Source organism: Hemiscyllium ocellatum, chromosome 22 (assembly GCF_020745735.1).
Source record: "Hemiscyllium ocellatum isolate sHemOce1 chromosome 22, sHemOce1.pat.X.cur, whole genome shotgun sequence".
Classification (NCBI taxonomy): domain Eukaryota; kingdom Metazoa; phylum Chordata; class Chondrichthyes; order Orectolobiformes; family Hemiscylliidae; genus Hemiscyllium; species Hemiscyllium ocellatum.
In genome coordinates this window covers 51,474,053-51,492,178 of record NC_083422.1, presented here as the reverse complement: position 1 = coordinate 51,492,178, position 18,126 = coordinate 51,474,053, and the positions used below count along the sequence as shown (strand labels likewise).

Genomic DNA, 18,126 nt, shown 5'->3' with positions numbered 1-18,126 from the left:
TCTGAGCATTCTTGATTTTAAGCACTCCATATTTACTGCCTACCTACAGCTAATTATCTTCAGAGGAGGAAATTGGCTGTCTTTACTTGATCTGACCTACACTTGACTCCAGACTGACAGCAGTGTGACTGACTGCGAACTGTCCTCTAAAATGGCCAACCATCCTCTCAGTTGTATCAAACCACGACAGAATAAAAGCACTGTTTGTGTATCTACACTGCGGCTGCCATGATTTAAAAATAAGGCCCGCCATAACATTCTCAAGAGCAGTTAGGGTGGGCAATAAATGTTGGCCTTATCAGTGATATATAGGTTCCAAGCATTAGAGGACTTCATGGCCTAGTGGTATTATCACTAGACTATTAATCCAGCAACCCAGGTAATGTTCTGGGGACCTGGGTTCAAATCCTGCCATGGCAGATGGTGGAATTTTTTTTAGATTTGACTTACAGTGTGGAAACAGGCCCTTCGGCCCAACAAGTCCACACCGACCCACCGAAGCGCAACCCACCCATACCCCTACATTTACCCCTTACCTAACACTACGGGCAGTTTAGCTCCACACAGTCAGTCGCCTGAGTCAGGAATTGAACCCAGGTCTCAGGCGCTGTGAGGCAGCAGTGCTAACCACTGTGCCACCGTGCCACCCATGAATTTGAATTCAATAAAATTCTGGAGTTAAGTGTCTAATGTTGACTATAAAAACCCATCTGGTTTACTAATATCCTTTAGGGAAGGAAACTGTTATCGTTACCTGTTTTGACCTACATGTGACTCCTAACTCATTGCAATGTGGGTGACTCTTAACTGCCCTCTGGGCAATAAATGTTGGCCTGGGCAATAAATGTTGGCCCAGCCAACATCACCCTCATCCTGTGAATGAGTAAGAAAAAAACGCCTCAAAGCTGCTGGTAAGTCCTGTACGCTAGAACATTATTTCTGAATCATTCTGCATCTGAGAAATGATTATAGTAAACCAAACAAGAGCAGGACTTATACAGTTAAGGGTAGGGCCCTGGACAGTGTTGTCAAGCAGAGAGACATAGTGGTTAAGATACATTGTTCTTTGATAGTTGCATCACAGGTAGACAGGATGATTAAGAAAGCATTTAGCACACTTGTCTTCATTGCTCAGACCATTGCATACAGGAGTTGGGGGTGTCATGTTGAGGTTGTACAGGACGTTGGTGAGGCTATTTTTGGACTGTTGTGTACAGTTCTGGTGGCCCTGCTCTAGGAAGGATATTATTAAGTTTGAGAGGGTTCAGAAAAGATTTACTAGGATACTGCCAGGACTGGAGGGTTTGAGACATATATAAACACAGTCTGGGAAAGCTGGGACTTTTTTCACCAGAATGTCGAAGGTTAAAGGGTGACCTTCTAGAAGTTTATAAAATCATGAGGGACATAGATAAGATGGTAAGCAAAGATCTTTTCCCTAAGGTGGGTGTGTTCAAAACTAGAGGGCATAATTTTAAGGTGAGAGGGGAAAGATTTAAAAGGGGCCTAAGCAACATTGTTTTCACAGAGAGGATGGTTCATATGTGAAATGAACTGCCAGAGGAAGTGGGAGATGCAGGTACAGTTACAACATTTAAAATACATCTGGATAGGTACTTGAATCGGAAAAAATTAGAGAAATATGGACCATGTGCAAGTAGGACTAGTTTAGTTTGGGATTAGGGTCAGCGTGGACTAGTTGAACTGAAGGGTCTGTTTCCATGCTGTATGACTGTATGATTCTATGGATACAGATACTAATAAATTTGACAGATGGTGAAGGTCACTTTTCAGTTACTAGAGGCCAGGTCCTGGCATGGACTGGGTTGGAAAGCTAATTCTTCTGAACATTTTATTTCTCTATTTTGCTAAATTATTGCTGGACTTTATATTTCTTTATTTTTCTACTTCCTTTCCGAAGGATTTGTTCTTAAGCATCTGTACCTCGGTACCTTTGTATCTCGAATGGCCCTGTAAACTTTTCATTGTATTGATTTGAGTACATGTGACAATAAAGCTAATTCAATTCGATTCAATTCAATTTGCACAACAGGAGAAGCCTTTTCACTAAGAGAGTTGTTGGAATGTGGAATTATTACGAGAGAGTGTGGGCAGGAGTTTAGCAGATGCATTTAAGGGGAAACTAAATAACACAGGAGCAAGAAAGGAATAGAAGAATATATTGATAGGATGAGATGAAGTGAAGTGGTAGCAGTTTTGTCTGAAGCATAAACGCTGCCAGAGAGCATTTTCCAAGCTGTGAGATTCGAGATTGTGTAATGTCTTTCTCTCATTTAATAATGGGATGAATGTCGTATGACCTTGTCATGGCAAAAAATAGTCTTACTCAATCTGTGAAATGCCCTGTGATTTTATAACTGGAGCTGGCTGTTCAAGGCTAGGAGACTGGACACAGTTATCGCAGTGGCAAGTGCTTTAATTGGACAGGACTGGTTTTGTATTCTGGAAGGATGAGATTAGGGGGATCAAAGGTCTTTCCTCATCTCCACCAATCACGAGAAAACGACAACTGTAATTTCCTGATTGTGGGTCTGGTTGCTACTGTATAACAGGCTGCTGTTTGCATCCATGTACTGAATGACTAATTATTCAGTATTAATCATACAGTGACACACACACACACACACACACACACACACACACACACACACACACACACACACACACACACACACACACACACACACACCTCCCAATATATCAAGGTGACGTAGGGAGAGAAAATCCATCCATCACTGGATGGACCAACCCTAATTTCCCAGAGGCAGCAGTTAAGAGTCAACTGTGTTGCTGTGGGTCTGGAGTCACGTGTAGACCAGACAGGTAAGGACAGCAGCTTTCCTTCCCTCAAGGACATCAGTAATTCCAGATTATTGAATTAGCTGTCACTGCCTGCCAGGACAGGCTTTGAACCCAGATCCCCAGAACATTACCTAGGTCACTGGATTAATAGTCGAAAGGTGTGGTGCTGGAAAAGCACAGCCAGTCAGGCAGTATCCGAGGAACAGGAAAGTCAACGTTTTGAGTGTGAGCTCATCATCTGGAATGAGGGGGATTCTCCTCACTGTCTAGCGATAATTCCATTAGGTCATTACTTGCCCTAGGTCAGTGCTGCCACATGAGTCTTGACAATGAGTGTCAGCTCGTCCTCTGTGTTCATTGTTATACTGGAGCCCTGTTTGATGTCCTGCCACACAGGGCCACTTGCAGTAGGTGCATGAGCAATGGTTTCCACTCACCCTTGTGACTCAATATCAATGAGATTAGTCTAAGAGGCAATTGCTGTGCTATCAGAGATAAAACAGTTCTACACAGAGGGTGATCTGATCCAGAACCTTTGTGGTCACTCTGGTGCTGGTACCCACTGGGTAGAGTCACTGAGCGTGAACTCCAACAACATCTGGCTCTTTCTGTCCTTCACTGATGGCAAATGTTTTTATTAGTATCTGTGGCTGCTAGTTCTGTTCTCCTCGAGATGAGGAAGAATCTTGCCCTTGTCCACTCTGTAAAAACTCATTCATAATTTTAAAAATCATTATCACTAAAAAATAAGTCTCAGCCTGCTAAATGTTCTGATGGATTTAATCGCATAATTTTGCTTTAATTCTTTCCTCCCATATTCCGACATCTTTCTGAGATATGAAGCATGTTGTATAAGGTCTGCAGGACCCTGGAGCAACATTGCGATGGTGCTACTGAGCTGCTCCTCACTGGGCATAAATAACATAGCATGGGAGAAGTTAAGACAGAAGAGAGAAACACATGGAGAGCTAGGGTGAAGCCTGAAGTCTAACATTAAAATCACACTCAGGGGAGCACGTGGAATAGATTGACAGTATGAGACAGTAGAGTTCATGGAATAATCTTCCAATACTGTGACAGTAAGATAGAGCTTGAGAACCATCCATATAGTATTTTGTCTTAATGTGTAATAAGCAGTGTCATAAAGAAGCCCAAGTCTGAAGGAAGTTCTTGATCTCATGAGTCTGTCTGGAATATAAACGTATGATATGAGCGAAACAAAAACCACACAACAAAAGAAGGAGCAGTCTAACATGGCTCTGTATAAATTTAACATACCGTTCTTGTTTTCGAATTTTTCTCCACTTTTTTTTCACTTTCATATGGCTTAATTATGGACCAAGCCTCCCTTGGGTTGGAGGGCAGCCACATCAAAGCACAAATTCATCGCAAACCCCAAAAATAATAGCTACAGAGTGCTCCAAAATATTACAATCTCACAGTGGGGGAGATGGGGTGTCCAGAGCTAGAGAGCGTTGATTATGTAAAATTAGACGTCACCTTTTTAAGAGATAGATGAGATTTTCTCTCAGAGGGAACTCTCTGCCTTGGAAGATCATTGATTATTTTAAAGTCAGAGGTGAATAGATTCTTGTTAGGAAAGGGAATCAAGGGTTTTCAGGGATAGATGGGGAAGTGGAATTTGAAATACATTTGGAGCAGCCATAGTTTTATTGAATGGAGGCGCACAGTCAAGGGGCTGAATAGACTGCACCTTTTCTTATTTCGTATGCTCTATGTATCATCGATGTAATGTTGGCTTGATTTTTAAAAGCCTGCAGCCCAGTTTGTGCTTGAGGCACGCATTTGACCCTCAAACTCAGTTGAGTGGAATTGGTTGGGGATGTGATGGGTGAGGTCGGTGGGGGGGAATGAACATCTAGAGATGGATCGGATCCCTTACTCACAGGGAGCGTGAGAATGGAAGCCAAGATATGTTGTAGCTGGGCCACTCCTACAGGGATTGATGCCAGTGAGGTGCAGCAATAACCTACATTGATCTTGAACAAAGTAAATCTCCCAGGGTGTTTTGCGAAGAGAAGCATATCAAGTGGCAATCAGTTAAAGAAGCTGTTGGTGTTCCCCTGAAAAACAGTGTGAAGTAGCAGAAGGATTCATTGACTGATTACAAGGCTGCCATATTAATCCATTCACACTCTGCCCTTGGAAAACATTGTGAAGTACTGGAAGAATTTTTTTTTTGCCAGCTTCTGTCTACGTCCTTACATTCCCACTGTCTCTATGAGGAGTCATTCACAACCCCTCAAATGCAAGTATCGTTCTGCATGTCAAACTGGAACTCAGAGCTGGAGCTCCATTCTTGGGTTGGTCTGATTGCCTGGAGTGGCCTTTGACCCAGTTATTTTCATGTGCAGGGCTGGGGAAGTGCGAGCCTGGGACCAGGCACTCAGTCAAATTGTACAGGAACTGAGAATGTCAGAGAGATGGGAATTGGGAGGAAAGGCCAGTGGAATTTAACCACAGTCTGGGGATTCAGGCATACACCCGACTCAGTGAACCGAGAGACTCGGTCCTTACAATTTTTCTGTCTTTTTCTTCAACAGCTTTGAAAAGCAGCTACACCTGCAACATCTGTAATGTGATCCTGAACTCGGTGGAACAGTTTCACGCTCACCTACAGGGCTCCAAGCATCAGAGCAAGTAAGCAAATCATTTTAAACAGCTTGTCGATGAAATAGCAGAGCATCAGATCTCATTGGAACTGAAAATACTGCTTCCCCAAAAGGCACTATAGAATAACAGATAGCCATGAGAGTGTTATTGGCTGGAATATAATCAAGGGATTTGCAGGTTTAAATATAGAATAATAGATCCTGGGAGTGAGTTACAGACTGGAATCTAATTTAGATTTTTTTATTCACTCATGGAACATGCGCGTAGCTAGCTGGGCCAGCATTTATTGCCCATCCCTACTTGCCCTTGAGAAGGTGGTGTGAGCTTCCTTCTTCAACGGCTGCATTCTGTGTGTGATATCAAGGCCTACAATGCACTTAGTTGTTCCAGGACCTTGACCCAGCGACAGTGAAGGAACAGCGATATATTTCCAAGTCAGGATGGGGAGTGACTTGTAGGGATGCTTGAGGATGATGGTGATCCCATGTATCTGCTGCCCTTGTCCTTCTAGATGGAAATGGGTCATGGGTTTGGAAGATGCTGTCTAAGGATCTTTGGTGAATTTGTGCAATGCATCTTCAAGATAGTACACACTGCTGCTACTGAGCATCGGTGATGGAAGGGTAGATGCTTGTGGATAAGGTGCCAATCAAATGGGCTGCTTTATCCTGGATAATTTCAAGCTTCTTGAAAGTTGTTGAAGCCGCACCCATCCAGGCAAGTGGGGAATATTCCATCACACTCCTGACTTGTGTAGATGGTGGATAAACTCTGGGGAATCAGGAGGTAAGTTATATGCTGTAGTATTCCTAGCCTGTGACCTGCTCTTGTAGCCACTGTGTTTATGTGGCGAGTCCAGTTGAGTTTCTGGTCAATGGTAACTCCCAGGATGTTGATAACGAGTGATTCAGTGATGGTAACACCATTGAATGTTAAGGGGTGGCTGGTAGATTGTCTCTAGTAGAGATGGTCATTACCTAACATTTTTGTGCTAAAGTTGTTATTTGCCACTTGTCAGCCTGAGCCTGGGTTTTGTCAATGTCTTGTTGCATTTGAATATTGACTGCTTCAGTATCTGAGGATTTGTGAATGGTGCTAAAATTGTGCAATCACTGGTAAACATCTCCATTTCTGACCTTATAATGGAGGAAAGGTAATTGATGAAGCAGCTGAAGATGGTTCAGCCTAGGACATGACCCTGAGGAACTCCTGCAGAGATGTTCTGGAGCTGAGATGACTGACCTCCAACAACCACAACCATTTGCTAGGTGTGACTCCAATCAGCTGATATCTGTTGATTCCGGTTTTACTAGGTCATCTTGATTACACACTTGGTCAAATGTGGCTTTGATGTCAAGGGCTGCCACTCTCCCCTCCCCTCTGGAAATCAGCCCTTTCGTCCATGCTTGAACCAAGGCTGTGATGACGTCAGGAGCTGAGTGGCCCTGGCAGAACCCAAACTGGGCATCACGAAACAGGGTATTGCTGAGCAGATGCTGCTTGATAGCACTGTTGATGACAATTTCCATCACTTTACTGATGATTGAGAGTAGACTGGTGGGGCAGTACTTGGCCGGGTTGGATTTGTCCTGCTTTTTGTGTACAAGACATACCTGGGCAATTTTCCACACTGGCAGTGTCGTAACAGCACTGGAACAGCTTGGCTAGGGGAGCAGAAAGTCTGGAGCACAGGTCTTCAGTACTATTGTCAGAATGTTATCAGTGCTCATAGCCTTCACAGTATGCTGTGCCTCCAACTGTTTCTTGATATCACGTGGAGTGAATCATATTGGCTGAAGACTGGTATCTGTGATGCAGGCAACCACTGGAGGAAACTGTGGTGGATCATTGATTCAGCACTTCTGGCTGAGGATTGGTGTGAATGCTAATGTGTTGGGCTCTTCCATCATAGAACATAGAACATAGAACAATACAGCACAGAACAGGCCCTTCGGCCCACGATGTTGTGCCGAACATCTATCCTAGATTAAGCACCCATCCATGTACCTATCCAATTGCCGCTTAAAGGTCGCCAATGATTCTGACTCTACCACTCCCACGGGCAGCGCATTCCATGCCCCCACCATTCTCTGGGTAAAGAACCCACCCCTGACATCTCCCCTATACCTACCACCCTTCACCTTAAATTTATGTCCCCTTGTAACACTCTGCTGTACCCGGGGAAAAAGTTTCTGACTGTCTACTCTATCTATTCCTCTGATCATCTTATAAACCTCTATCAAGTCACCCCTCATCCTTCGCCGTTCCAATGAGAAAAGGCCGAGAACTCTCAACCTATCCTCGTACAACCTATTCTCCATTCCAGGCAACACCCTGGTAAACCTTCTCTGCACCCTCTCCAAAGCTTCCACATCTTTCCTAAAGTGAGGCGACCAGAACTGCACACAGTACTCCAAATGTGGCCTAACCAAAGTCCTGTACAACTGCAACATCACTTCACGACTCTTGAATTCAATCCCTCTGCTAATGAACGCTAATACGCCATAGGCCTTCTTACAAGCTCTATCCACCTGAGTGGCAACTTTCAAAGATCTATGTACATAGACCCCAAGATCCCTCTGCTCCTCCACCTGACTAAGAACTCTACCGTTAACCTTGTATTCCGCATTATTTGTTCTTCCAAAATGGACAACCTCACACTTGGCAGGGTTGAACTCCATCTGCCATTCCTCAGCCCAGCTCTGCATCATATCTAAGTCCCTTTGCAAACGACAACAGCCCTCCTCACTGTCCACAACTCCACCAATCTTCGTATCATCTGCAAATTTACTGACTCACCCTTCGACTCCCTCATCCAAGTCATTCATAAAAATTACAAACAGCAGAGGACCCAGAACTGATCCCTGCGGAACTCCACTTGTAACTGGGCTCCAGGCTGAATATTTACCATCTACCACCACTCTCTGACTTCGACCGGTTAGCCAGTTCTCTATCCAATTGGCCAAGTTTCCCTCTATCCCATGCCTCCTGACTTTCCGCATAAGCCTACCATGGGGAACCTTATCAAATGCCTTACTAAAATCCATGTACACTACATCCACTGCTCTACCCTCATCCACATGCTTGGTCACCTCCTCAAAGAATTCAATAAGACTTGTAAGGCAAGACCTACCCTTCACAAATCCGTGCTGGCTGTCCCTACTCAAGCAGTGTCTTTCCAGATACTCATAAATCCTATCCCTCAGTACCCTTTCCATTACTTTGCCTACCACAGAAGTAAGACTAACTGGCCTGTAATTCCTGGGGTTATCCCTATTCCCTTTTTTGAACAGGGGCACAACATTCGCTACTCTCCAGTCCTCAGGTACCACCCCCGTTGACAGTGAAGACGAAAAGATCATTGCCAACGGTACTGCAATTTCCTCTCTTGCTTCCCACATAATCCTAGGATATATCCCATCAGGCCCGGGGGACTTGTCTATCCTCAAGTTGTTCAAAATGTCCAACACATCTTCCTTCCTAACAAGTATCTCTTCTAGCTTACCAGTCCGTTTCACACTCTCCTCTTCAACAATACGGTCCGTCTCATTCGTAAATACTGAAGAAAAGTACTTGTTCAAGACCTCTCCTATCTCTTCCGACTCAATACACAATCTCCCATTACTGTCCTTGATCGGACCTACCCTCGTTCTCGTCATTCTCATGTTTCTCACATATGCATAAAATGCCTTGGGGTTATCCTTGATCCTATCCGCCAAGGATTTTTCATGGCCTCTCTTAGCTCTCCTAATCCCTTTCTTCAGGTCCCTTCTGGCTATCCTGTATCCCTCCACTGCTCTGTCTGAACCCTGTTTCCTCAACCTTATGTAAGCCTCCTTCTTCCTCTTTACTAGACATTCAACCTCCCTCGTCAACCAAGGCTCCCTCACACTACCATTTCTTTCCTGCCTGATAGGTACATCATTGAGGATGGGGATATTTGTGGAGCCTCCTTCTCCAGTGAGTCGCTTAAATGTTCACCACCATTCACAACTGGATGTGGCAGGACTATAGAACTCTGTTGGTTGTGGGATCACTTAGCTCTGTCTATCACTTGTTGGCTTATATTGTTTGGCATGGAGGTGGTTCTGTTTGGTGGCTTCACCAGGTTGACACCTCATCTTCTGATATGCCTGGTGCTGCTCCTGCCATGCCCTCCTGCACTCTCCATTGAACCAGGGTTGATCCCCTGGCTTAATGGTACTAGTTGATTGGGGAATATGCTGGGACATACGGTTAGAGATTGTGCTGAAGTACAATGCTGCTGCTGTTGATGATCCATAGTGCCTCATTGATGTCCAGTCTTGAGTTGCTAGATTTCTTTGACATCTGTCCCATTTAGCACGGCGATAGTGCCACACAACATGATGGAGTTTATTCTCAATGTGAAGGAAGGACTTTGTCTCTACAAGGATGTGCAGTGTTCACTCTTTCTGATACTGTCCTGGACAGTTGCATCTGCAGCCGGCAGATTGGTAAGGATGAGATCAAGAATGGTTTTCCCTCTTGTTGGTTCCCTCTCCACCTGCAGCAGACCCAGTCTAGCAGCTACATCCTTTAGGACCTGACCAGCTCGATCAGTCTACTGCTGCTGAGCCATTCTTTGAAATTGAAATTGCATAAGCAACAAGTGATAGACAGAGCTACCAACACCAACAGATCAGATCTAGGCTCCACATTCCTGCCACATCCAGTTGAACATTGTAATCCCCCGCCCAGAATACATTGTGCACCCTTGCCATCCTCAGTGCTTTCTCCAAAAGTTGTTCAACGTAGACGAGTACTGATTCATCAGCTGCTGGAAGACGGTGTGTGGTAATCAGGAGGAGGTTTCATTCCCTATGTTTAAGTGAAGCCTTGAAGCTTCATGGGGTTTGGAGTCAATGTTGAGGAGTTACATACAGAATAGCAGATACCAGAGAGTGAGTTACAGACTGGAATCTAATCGAGGGGTTCGGGATGGGCTATATACAGAATAACAGACACTGGGAATGAGTTACAGACTGGAATCTAATCGAGGGGTTCAGGATGGGCTATATACAGAATAACAGATATCCGAGAGTGAGTTACAGACAGGAATCTAATTGAGGGGTTTGGGAAGGTCTATAAACAAAATAACAGATACCCGAGAGTGACTTACAGACTGGAATTTAATCGAGGGGTTCAGGATGGTCTATATTCAGAATAACAGATATCTGGAATCTAATTGAGGAATTCGGGAAGGTTTACATATAGAATAACAGATATCTGGGTGTAGGTTACAGACTGGAACCAAATCAAATGGTTCGGAGGTGGGCTTTATGTATAGAAAAACAGGTACCCAGGAGTGGGTTACAGACTGGAATCTAGTTAAGAAGTTCAAGGTGGTTTATATAGAGGATAGCAGTTACCTGGGAGTGAGTTATAGACTGTAATCTAATTGAGGGGTTCAGGGTGGCTTATGCATAGAATAACAGAAACTCAGGAGTGAATTACAGATTGGAATCTAATTGAGGGGTTCAGGGGGTTTATATAAAGAATAACAAGTTTGAGTGCAGACTGGAATACAATTGAGGGAGTCAGGGATTTCTGTTATGATGTAGTATATCTCACCTTTGGTACAGTACCAGTACTAAGCACTGTCTGGGCCTGGATATTCTAATTAACAAGGAGTTACTGAGGGCTGCAGATGTTGGAGATCAGAGTCAAAAGCTGTGGTGGTGAAAAAGCACAGCAGGCCAGGCAGCATCCGAGGAGCAGGAGAGTTGACACTTCAGGCATAAGCCCTTCATCAGGAATGTGGAGGTGGGATTGCAGCTGAGAGATAACTAGGAGGGTGTGGGTTGGGGTGGGGGTAAGGTAGCTGCAAGGGCGATTGGTAGATACAGGTGGGGGGGGGTGATGGTAATAGGTGAGAGAGGAGGGTAGAGCAGATAGGTGGGAAGGAAGATGGACAGGTGGGACAGTTCAAGAGGGCAGTGCTGAGTTGGAGAGTTGGATCTGGGATAAGGTCGGGGGGTGGGGAGATGAGGAAACTGTCGATGTTGATGTCGTGTGGTTGGAGGGTCCCAAGGCAGAAGATGAGGCAGAAGATGAGGTGTTCTTCCTCCAGACATTGGGTGGCTTGGATTTGGTGGTAGAGGAGGTCCTGGACTTGCATGTCCTTGGGAGAGTGGGATGTGAAGTTGAAGTGATTGACCACGGGGCGATAAAGTTGTTTGGTGTATACGTCCCAGAGATGTTCCCTGAAATGTTCCGCAAGTTGGCGGATGTGTCCTGAAATGTTCTGCGAGTTTCAGGGAACATCTCCTGGGACACACATGAACCAAACAACCATACTGCCCTGTGGCCGACCACTTCAACATCCCTCTGACTCTGCCAAAGACATGCAAGTCCTGGACCTTCTCTAACGCCAAATTCAAGCCACCCGACACCTGGAGAAAGAACACCTCTTCTTCCATCTTGGGACCCTCCAACCACACGACATCAATACCGACTTCGCCAGTTTCCTCAGTTCCCTTGTCCCAACTTTATCCCAGATCCGACCCTCCAACTCGGCTCCACCCTTTTGAACTGTCCCACCTGTCTATCTTCGATCCCACCTATCCTCTCCACCCTCCCTTTGACCTATTACCAACACCCCTCATCTGCATCAACCTATAGCCTTCTCAGCTACCTTCCCCCCACCCCAACCCTCCTATTTATCTCTCAGCCCTCTTCCCCCACCCCCCCAGGTCTCCATTCCTGATGAAGTGCTAATGCCCAAAACATCGACTCTCCTGCTCCTCGGATGCTGCCTGACCTGCTGTGCGTTTCTTGCACCACAATTTTCATTCCCATTAGCAAGTTTTTAAAAAACTTTGGAAATGGAGACTGTCTCTCCAAAAGATCACCTTTGCCATGCTTGCCTCTTATATGTCCTAATGCATCTTTCTGGTTGACTTCGAAGAATATACCTTGAACAGTGAGTGTTGGGCATTTTGTGATTTTAAAGTGGATTGCTAGCCTTGACCTTGTGACCTTTGATCAAGCAGTGTTTGGCCTAGTTTCCCCTGGTCAAAGCCACGATTTCCGATTTCTGTGGATTTTGTCCCGTAGCAGGGTCAAGACAATAAGATCACAAACCAATCATGGCCTGTGGCTATAAGTAAATAAGAGACTTTTTCACTGTAGAAATTGATCACTATGTTTCAAGGAGTTTTGTCTAATTTACTAGATTCAGTAAAATAGCTGTCGAGTGTTCCTCCAGTCATGTCAAACACAGGAGCAATCGATTAATTATGCAGTTTATCCTCAGATGATGATCGTTGTTGCAAGTCATTTAGATAATATTGAGTTATTTGGAACTCTGTCTCTTGGGGGGTAATTATTTTGCCATTGATCACTGATTTTAAACACAATCGCAATGGTTGCTATTGAGTGTATGCACTCAGGCCTATTGCCTTTGACTCTTTAACATCTTCAGGATGCTCTCAAAATCCACAATGCAACAACTTACATTTCTAAAACACTAGCAAGTCCTTCAAGTGCTACTAAAGAGCATTATCAATAAAAATTTGATACTGAGCCAGAGAAAGAAAATCTCAGGGCAGGTGTCCAAAGGTTTGGTCAGAGAAGTCAATTTTAAGAGACATCCTAAAAGAGGAAAGGGTGGTGGGGAGGAATTCCAGAGCTTAGAGCCTGGAAGAACCATTAATGTTGAAGTCATTAAAAATTGAGAGTATGCACAACTGCAGAATTGTTACAGCACCGAATTCTCAGAGAACAGGAAGGCTGAAGGAGATTAAAGATATGCGGAGGGTCGAGAAGCTTTTCTTTCTTGGTCTTCTGTTGCTGTCCCAGAGTTTGCTTATCCTGATGGCACAGTGGCTTATTGGTTAGCACTGCTGCCTCACCCCTGCCGCCAGGAGCCCACATTCGATTCCAGCCATGGGCAACTGTGTGGAGTTTGCACATTCTCCCCGTGTCTGCATGGGTTTCCCCCAGGTGCTCCAGTTTCCTCCCACAATCCAAAGATGTCTACTCTGAAGATGGATGAGGGAAATCCAGTAGATGTAGTGTACCTGGACTTTCAGAAAGCTTTTGATAAAGTCCCACACAGGAGGTTAGTGAGTAAAATTAGGGCGCATGGTATTGGGGGCAAAGTACTAGATTGGATTGAAAATTGTTTGGCTGATAGGAAACAAAGGGTAGTGATAAACGGCTCCATTTCGGAATGGCAGGCAGTGACCAGTGGAGTACCGCAGGGATCCGTGCTGGGACCGCAGCTTTTTACAATATATGTTAATGATATAGAAGATGGTATCAGCAATAACATTAGCAAATTTGCTGATGATACAAAGCTGGGTGGCAGGGTGAAATGTGAGGAGGATGTTAGGAGATTACAAGGTGACCTGGACAAGTTAGGTGAGTGCGCAGATGCATGGCAGATGCAGTTTAATGTGGATAAATGTATGGTTATCCACTTTGGTGGCAAGAACAGGATGGCATATTACTACCTCAATGGAATTAATGTAGGTAAAGGGGCAGTACAGAGAGATCTGGGTGTTCTTGTACAGCAGTCAATGAAGGTAAGCATGCAGGCACAGCAGGTAGTGAAGAAGGCTAATAGCATGCTGGCCTTCATAACAAGAGGAATTGAGTATAGAAGCAAAGAGGTGCTTCTGCAGCTGTACAGGGCCCTGGTGAGACCACACCTGGAGTACTGTGTGCAGTTCTGGTCTCCAAATTTGAGGAAAGACGTTCTGGCTCTTGAGGGAGTGCAGCGTAGGTTCACGAAGTCAATTCCTGGAACGACGGGATTACCTTACACTGAAAGACTGAAGCGACTGGGCTTGTATACCCTTGAGTTTAGAAGACTGAGAGGGGATCTGATTGAGACATATAAGATTATGAAAGGATTGGACACTCTGGCAGCAGGAAACATGTTTCCGCTGATGGGTGAGTGCCGAACCAGAGGACACAGCTTAAAAATACAGGGTAGACCATTTAGGACAGAGATGAGGAGAAAATTCTTCACCCGGAGAGTGGTAGCTGTGTGGAATGCTCTGCCCCAGAGGGCAGTGGAGGCCCAGTCTCTGGATTCATTTAAGAAAGAGTTGGATAGAGCTCTCAAAGATAGTGGAATCAAGGGTTATGGAGATAAGGCAGGAAGAGGATACTAATTAGGAATGATCAGCCATGATCATATTGAATGGCGGTGCAGGCTCGAAAGGCTGAATGGCCTACTCCTGCACCTATTGTCTATTGTCTATTGTCTACATTAGGTGGATTGACCATGCTAAATTGCCCATAGTGTTCAGGGATGTGTAGGTTAAGTGCATTGTCAGGGGTAAATGTAGAGTAATAGGGAAGAAATTTGGGTGGGATACTCTTCAGAGGATCGGTGTGGACTTGTTGGGCCAAAGGGCCTGTTTCTACACTGTAGGAATTCTATGCTTCTGACACATTTCAGCCAAATTTTGATCCAGATTAGCCAGTGACTGATCTCACATCTAAAGCTATTTTAATTGGTTCAAATCTTCTTGCCATTACTGATCTATTTAAGAGCTTCCAGCTTATTTTGGAGCTTCTGGTTTTGTACCCTGGCTACTTCTAATTCTATCAGTTATACCCCATGTATTGCATAGTGTCAGCTTCATAACCTGATCTAACAACTGTCTAGCCTCTTCAACGTTTTTATTGAAACCTAGACCAGTTCCACTTGCTGCTCCAATGGTTGTTCGGTTTACTCTGTTCTGGTTGAGTCTCTTCACCAGATTATTGGCTTTTATTTCTGAAGGGACTGCCTCATGAGTGATTTGTTGTATACTCTGTGCATCTCCACCTGTTTTTGCATGTCTCTCAGTCATTTCAGTATTACTTTGGGCTCAAGCTAATGTTTCTGTAGCTGCTTCTTCTGAGCCTGATCTGTTTACATGCAAGTTGCTCCAAATCACCCTGTAAAACAGCAACCTTTTCATTGCATTGATAACAAAGAGCTCATATTTCATCCTGCTTCCTTTTGCTTATAGCTCTTCATACATCCTTGCGTGTGGAGCAATGTATCCCTGAAAGGTTGAATCACCTCAGAGAAAGGAAGCCCACGTCTGAATTTCCCTGAGCTCATACTTCAGTCTCTTCCTCTTGAATGTTCATTTTTGTCTCCAGAGCAGAAATTTTAGCTCCACTGATTCAGAAGAGAGTGAAGTGTTCTTTCGTATTCGGTTCTGCAAGTGTTTTTTGAATAGTCTTCTGCAATTTCTCTTTTATCTCAATTGCCTGACAGACTCCACAGACTGTGACGAGTTTTGAAGTCACAGCATGTTAGTTCAGAATATAGAACATCTGCACTGTCTGTTGGATTAATTGGACTTGCGCATGGAATTAGTGGACTGTTATAAGTTGAAAGTTAGCTTCTCATGCCTGTGGGTGCATGTTTTTTAGAATTCAAAGAGGTGGTATTTTGGCAGTCATTCCTGTGTCAGTCTTAATCGATGCTGAATGGTCACCAGTTTTCTGAGGGTGGACAAATTGAATTTTTGCAAACATGTCAAGCAGAACGTTGACCTTAATGTTCTCCCTGAGACTGAGTGTGACAATGGACAACATTCTATCCTGTCCAGTACTTCATCAGATTCTGGTTTGCCGATCACTTTATGTTTATGCCTCTGGTGGGACACCAGATGGCCTTTTTGATGGCTTAAACATAGTCTTTGTGCATGGTCTTTTTGGGTCAGTAATTCTATCAGCTTTTGTTCAATTGCATTGCCTCTGTCATGTGCCTAGCAAAATTGATTAAAAGCTAGTGATTTCCTTTATGCATACAAAAGGACACAGCTGCCTCATGTCTTGCTATTTTTGGGTGGTCTATCGATTTTGTGAACCATCTCATTTGTACTTAGGACCCATAAACTTTGTTTACCATTAACGAATGCTGTAGCTCATCAACACAATGAGTCTTTGATTTGTCTGGCAAATTTTTCTAGAAAGTTGTCACAGGGGATGGATGGAATCACCAACTCAACAGTTCTGCTTCCGAGCTCCCCATCTGAAAAATCACATAATGAGACATTGTCTCTAAATAAAAACTGAAAGAACTGCAGATGCTGTAAATCAGAAACAAAACCAGAAATTGCTGGAAAAGCTCAGCAGGTCTTGTAGGACTGAGGAATGGTCACTCGACCTGAAATGTTAACTCTGATTTCTTTCCACAAATGCTGCCAGATATGCTGACCTTTTCCAGCAATTTGTTTGAGATCTTTTCTGCTTCTGATCAAATAATAATCAACTTCTGTCTGAAAGACATGAATTCTAGTGGATGAACATGGATTGAGAATTTTTAGCTCTTCATTTGTTAATCCTGATGTGTAAATTCTGTGCACACCTTAGTTCTCAATTGCTAAACAACTCTTGATTTGGAGATGCTGGTGTTGGACTAGCTCTGAAAGCTAGCGTGCTTCCAATTAAACCTGTTGGACTATAACCTGGTGTTGTGTGATTTTTAACTTTAAACAAATCTTAATAGCTTCTTCTCTGCATCAATATATCCATATTGAGAAAACATAACTCTGAATACTGCTTATTTTGTAAAAGCCAAAAATGCTGTGGACGCTGTAAACAGAAACAGAAGTTTCTGGAGAAGCTCAGCAGGTCTGGCAGCAACTGTGAAGAGAAATCAGAGTTAAATCTTCAGGTCCGGGTTCTAAGGAAGGGTCACCGTACTCAAAACATTAACACTGTTTATTTTGTATTCTTTTAGGAAGTCTGCTGTGTCCCAATTTAAACTAGGGAATTTTCTGGAAAGCTTGCTATAAATCTAACATTGTACTTTGATCACTTAACATTCTCACATGAGATAAGTTGGCCTCTCAGTAGAGATTATCTGTTTAGCAGAAAGCTGTGTTTTCAACACTGTCTATAATTAACAAAGGCATCAAAGGCTGGCTCATGCACTTTAGCATGTTTGAAGACTGTTTTCCATGTGTTCAATCTGTAGATTAACTTGTTTTCTGATTGCTCAAGCACATCAGCCTCAAACCATGATGTTTGCCAATCCTGGTCCCCATATCATTTTAATGATAATAGTCTAATAATCACTCTATTGTCAAGGATTAATTAACTCAGTGGATTAGTTTAGTTAAAGCAATGAAATACGATATAGATTATGAAGCAATCATTACAAGAACTGAATGATTTCTGTAAGTTCATGTAATTGTCAGGCAGAGTCACAATATTGTATACACGCAGCATATAGAGACTTTAAAGGTGATCTGTATTACACATAAACACATACACATATGACAAACCCCACCTGGTCACGTGCAATCATGAATAGGCAATGAATATTGGCTGAGCCAGTGATATCCAAATTAAATGAAGGCATACAAAATGTGTCCAGGGTGAGGGATAGAAGTGGTTGTCAAGGAATGGAGCTTATTACAGATTTCTGTCTTCCAAATATTTAGCTGAAGAACATTTTTGATCATCCAACACTGAAAGTCGGACGGGTAACATGATTGATCAGTGACAGCAGAAGGGTTAGGAGAGATGGTGCTGACGTGACAGGTTATAAGTGTTCTTGTGAAACCTGAGGTTTTATTTTCTGATGACATCATTGAGGGGCAGCATGTGGATGAGAAAGATAATATTCAGGTATCAATTTTAAGGTGAGAGAAGAAAGGTTTAAAAGGGACTTGAGGAGCAACATTT

The 18,126-nt window shown here is 43.7% G+C and overlaps 1 protein-coding gene across 1 annotated transcript in view; it reads left to right on the top strand.

Annotated features, from left to right (window-relative positions):
- zgc:171482 (zinc finger protein) overlaps window positions 1-5,488 on the top strand; it is a 287,436-nt gene extending 281,948 nt beyond the window's left edge. Inside the window, exon 7 of the mRNA XM_060842492.1 lies at window positions 5,388-5,488. Coding sequence (XP_060698475.1) covers window positions 5,388-5,488 — 101 coding nt within the window. The remainder of the gene's footprint in view (window positions 1-5,387) is intronic.
- Window positions 5,489-18,126: the final 12,638 nt, after the last annotated feature.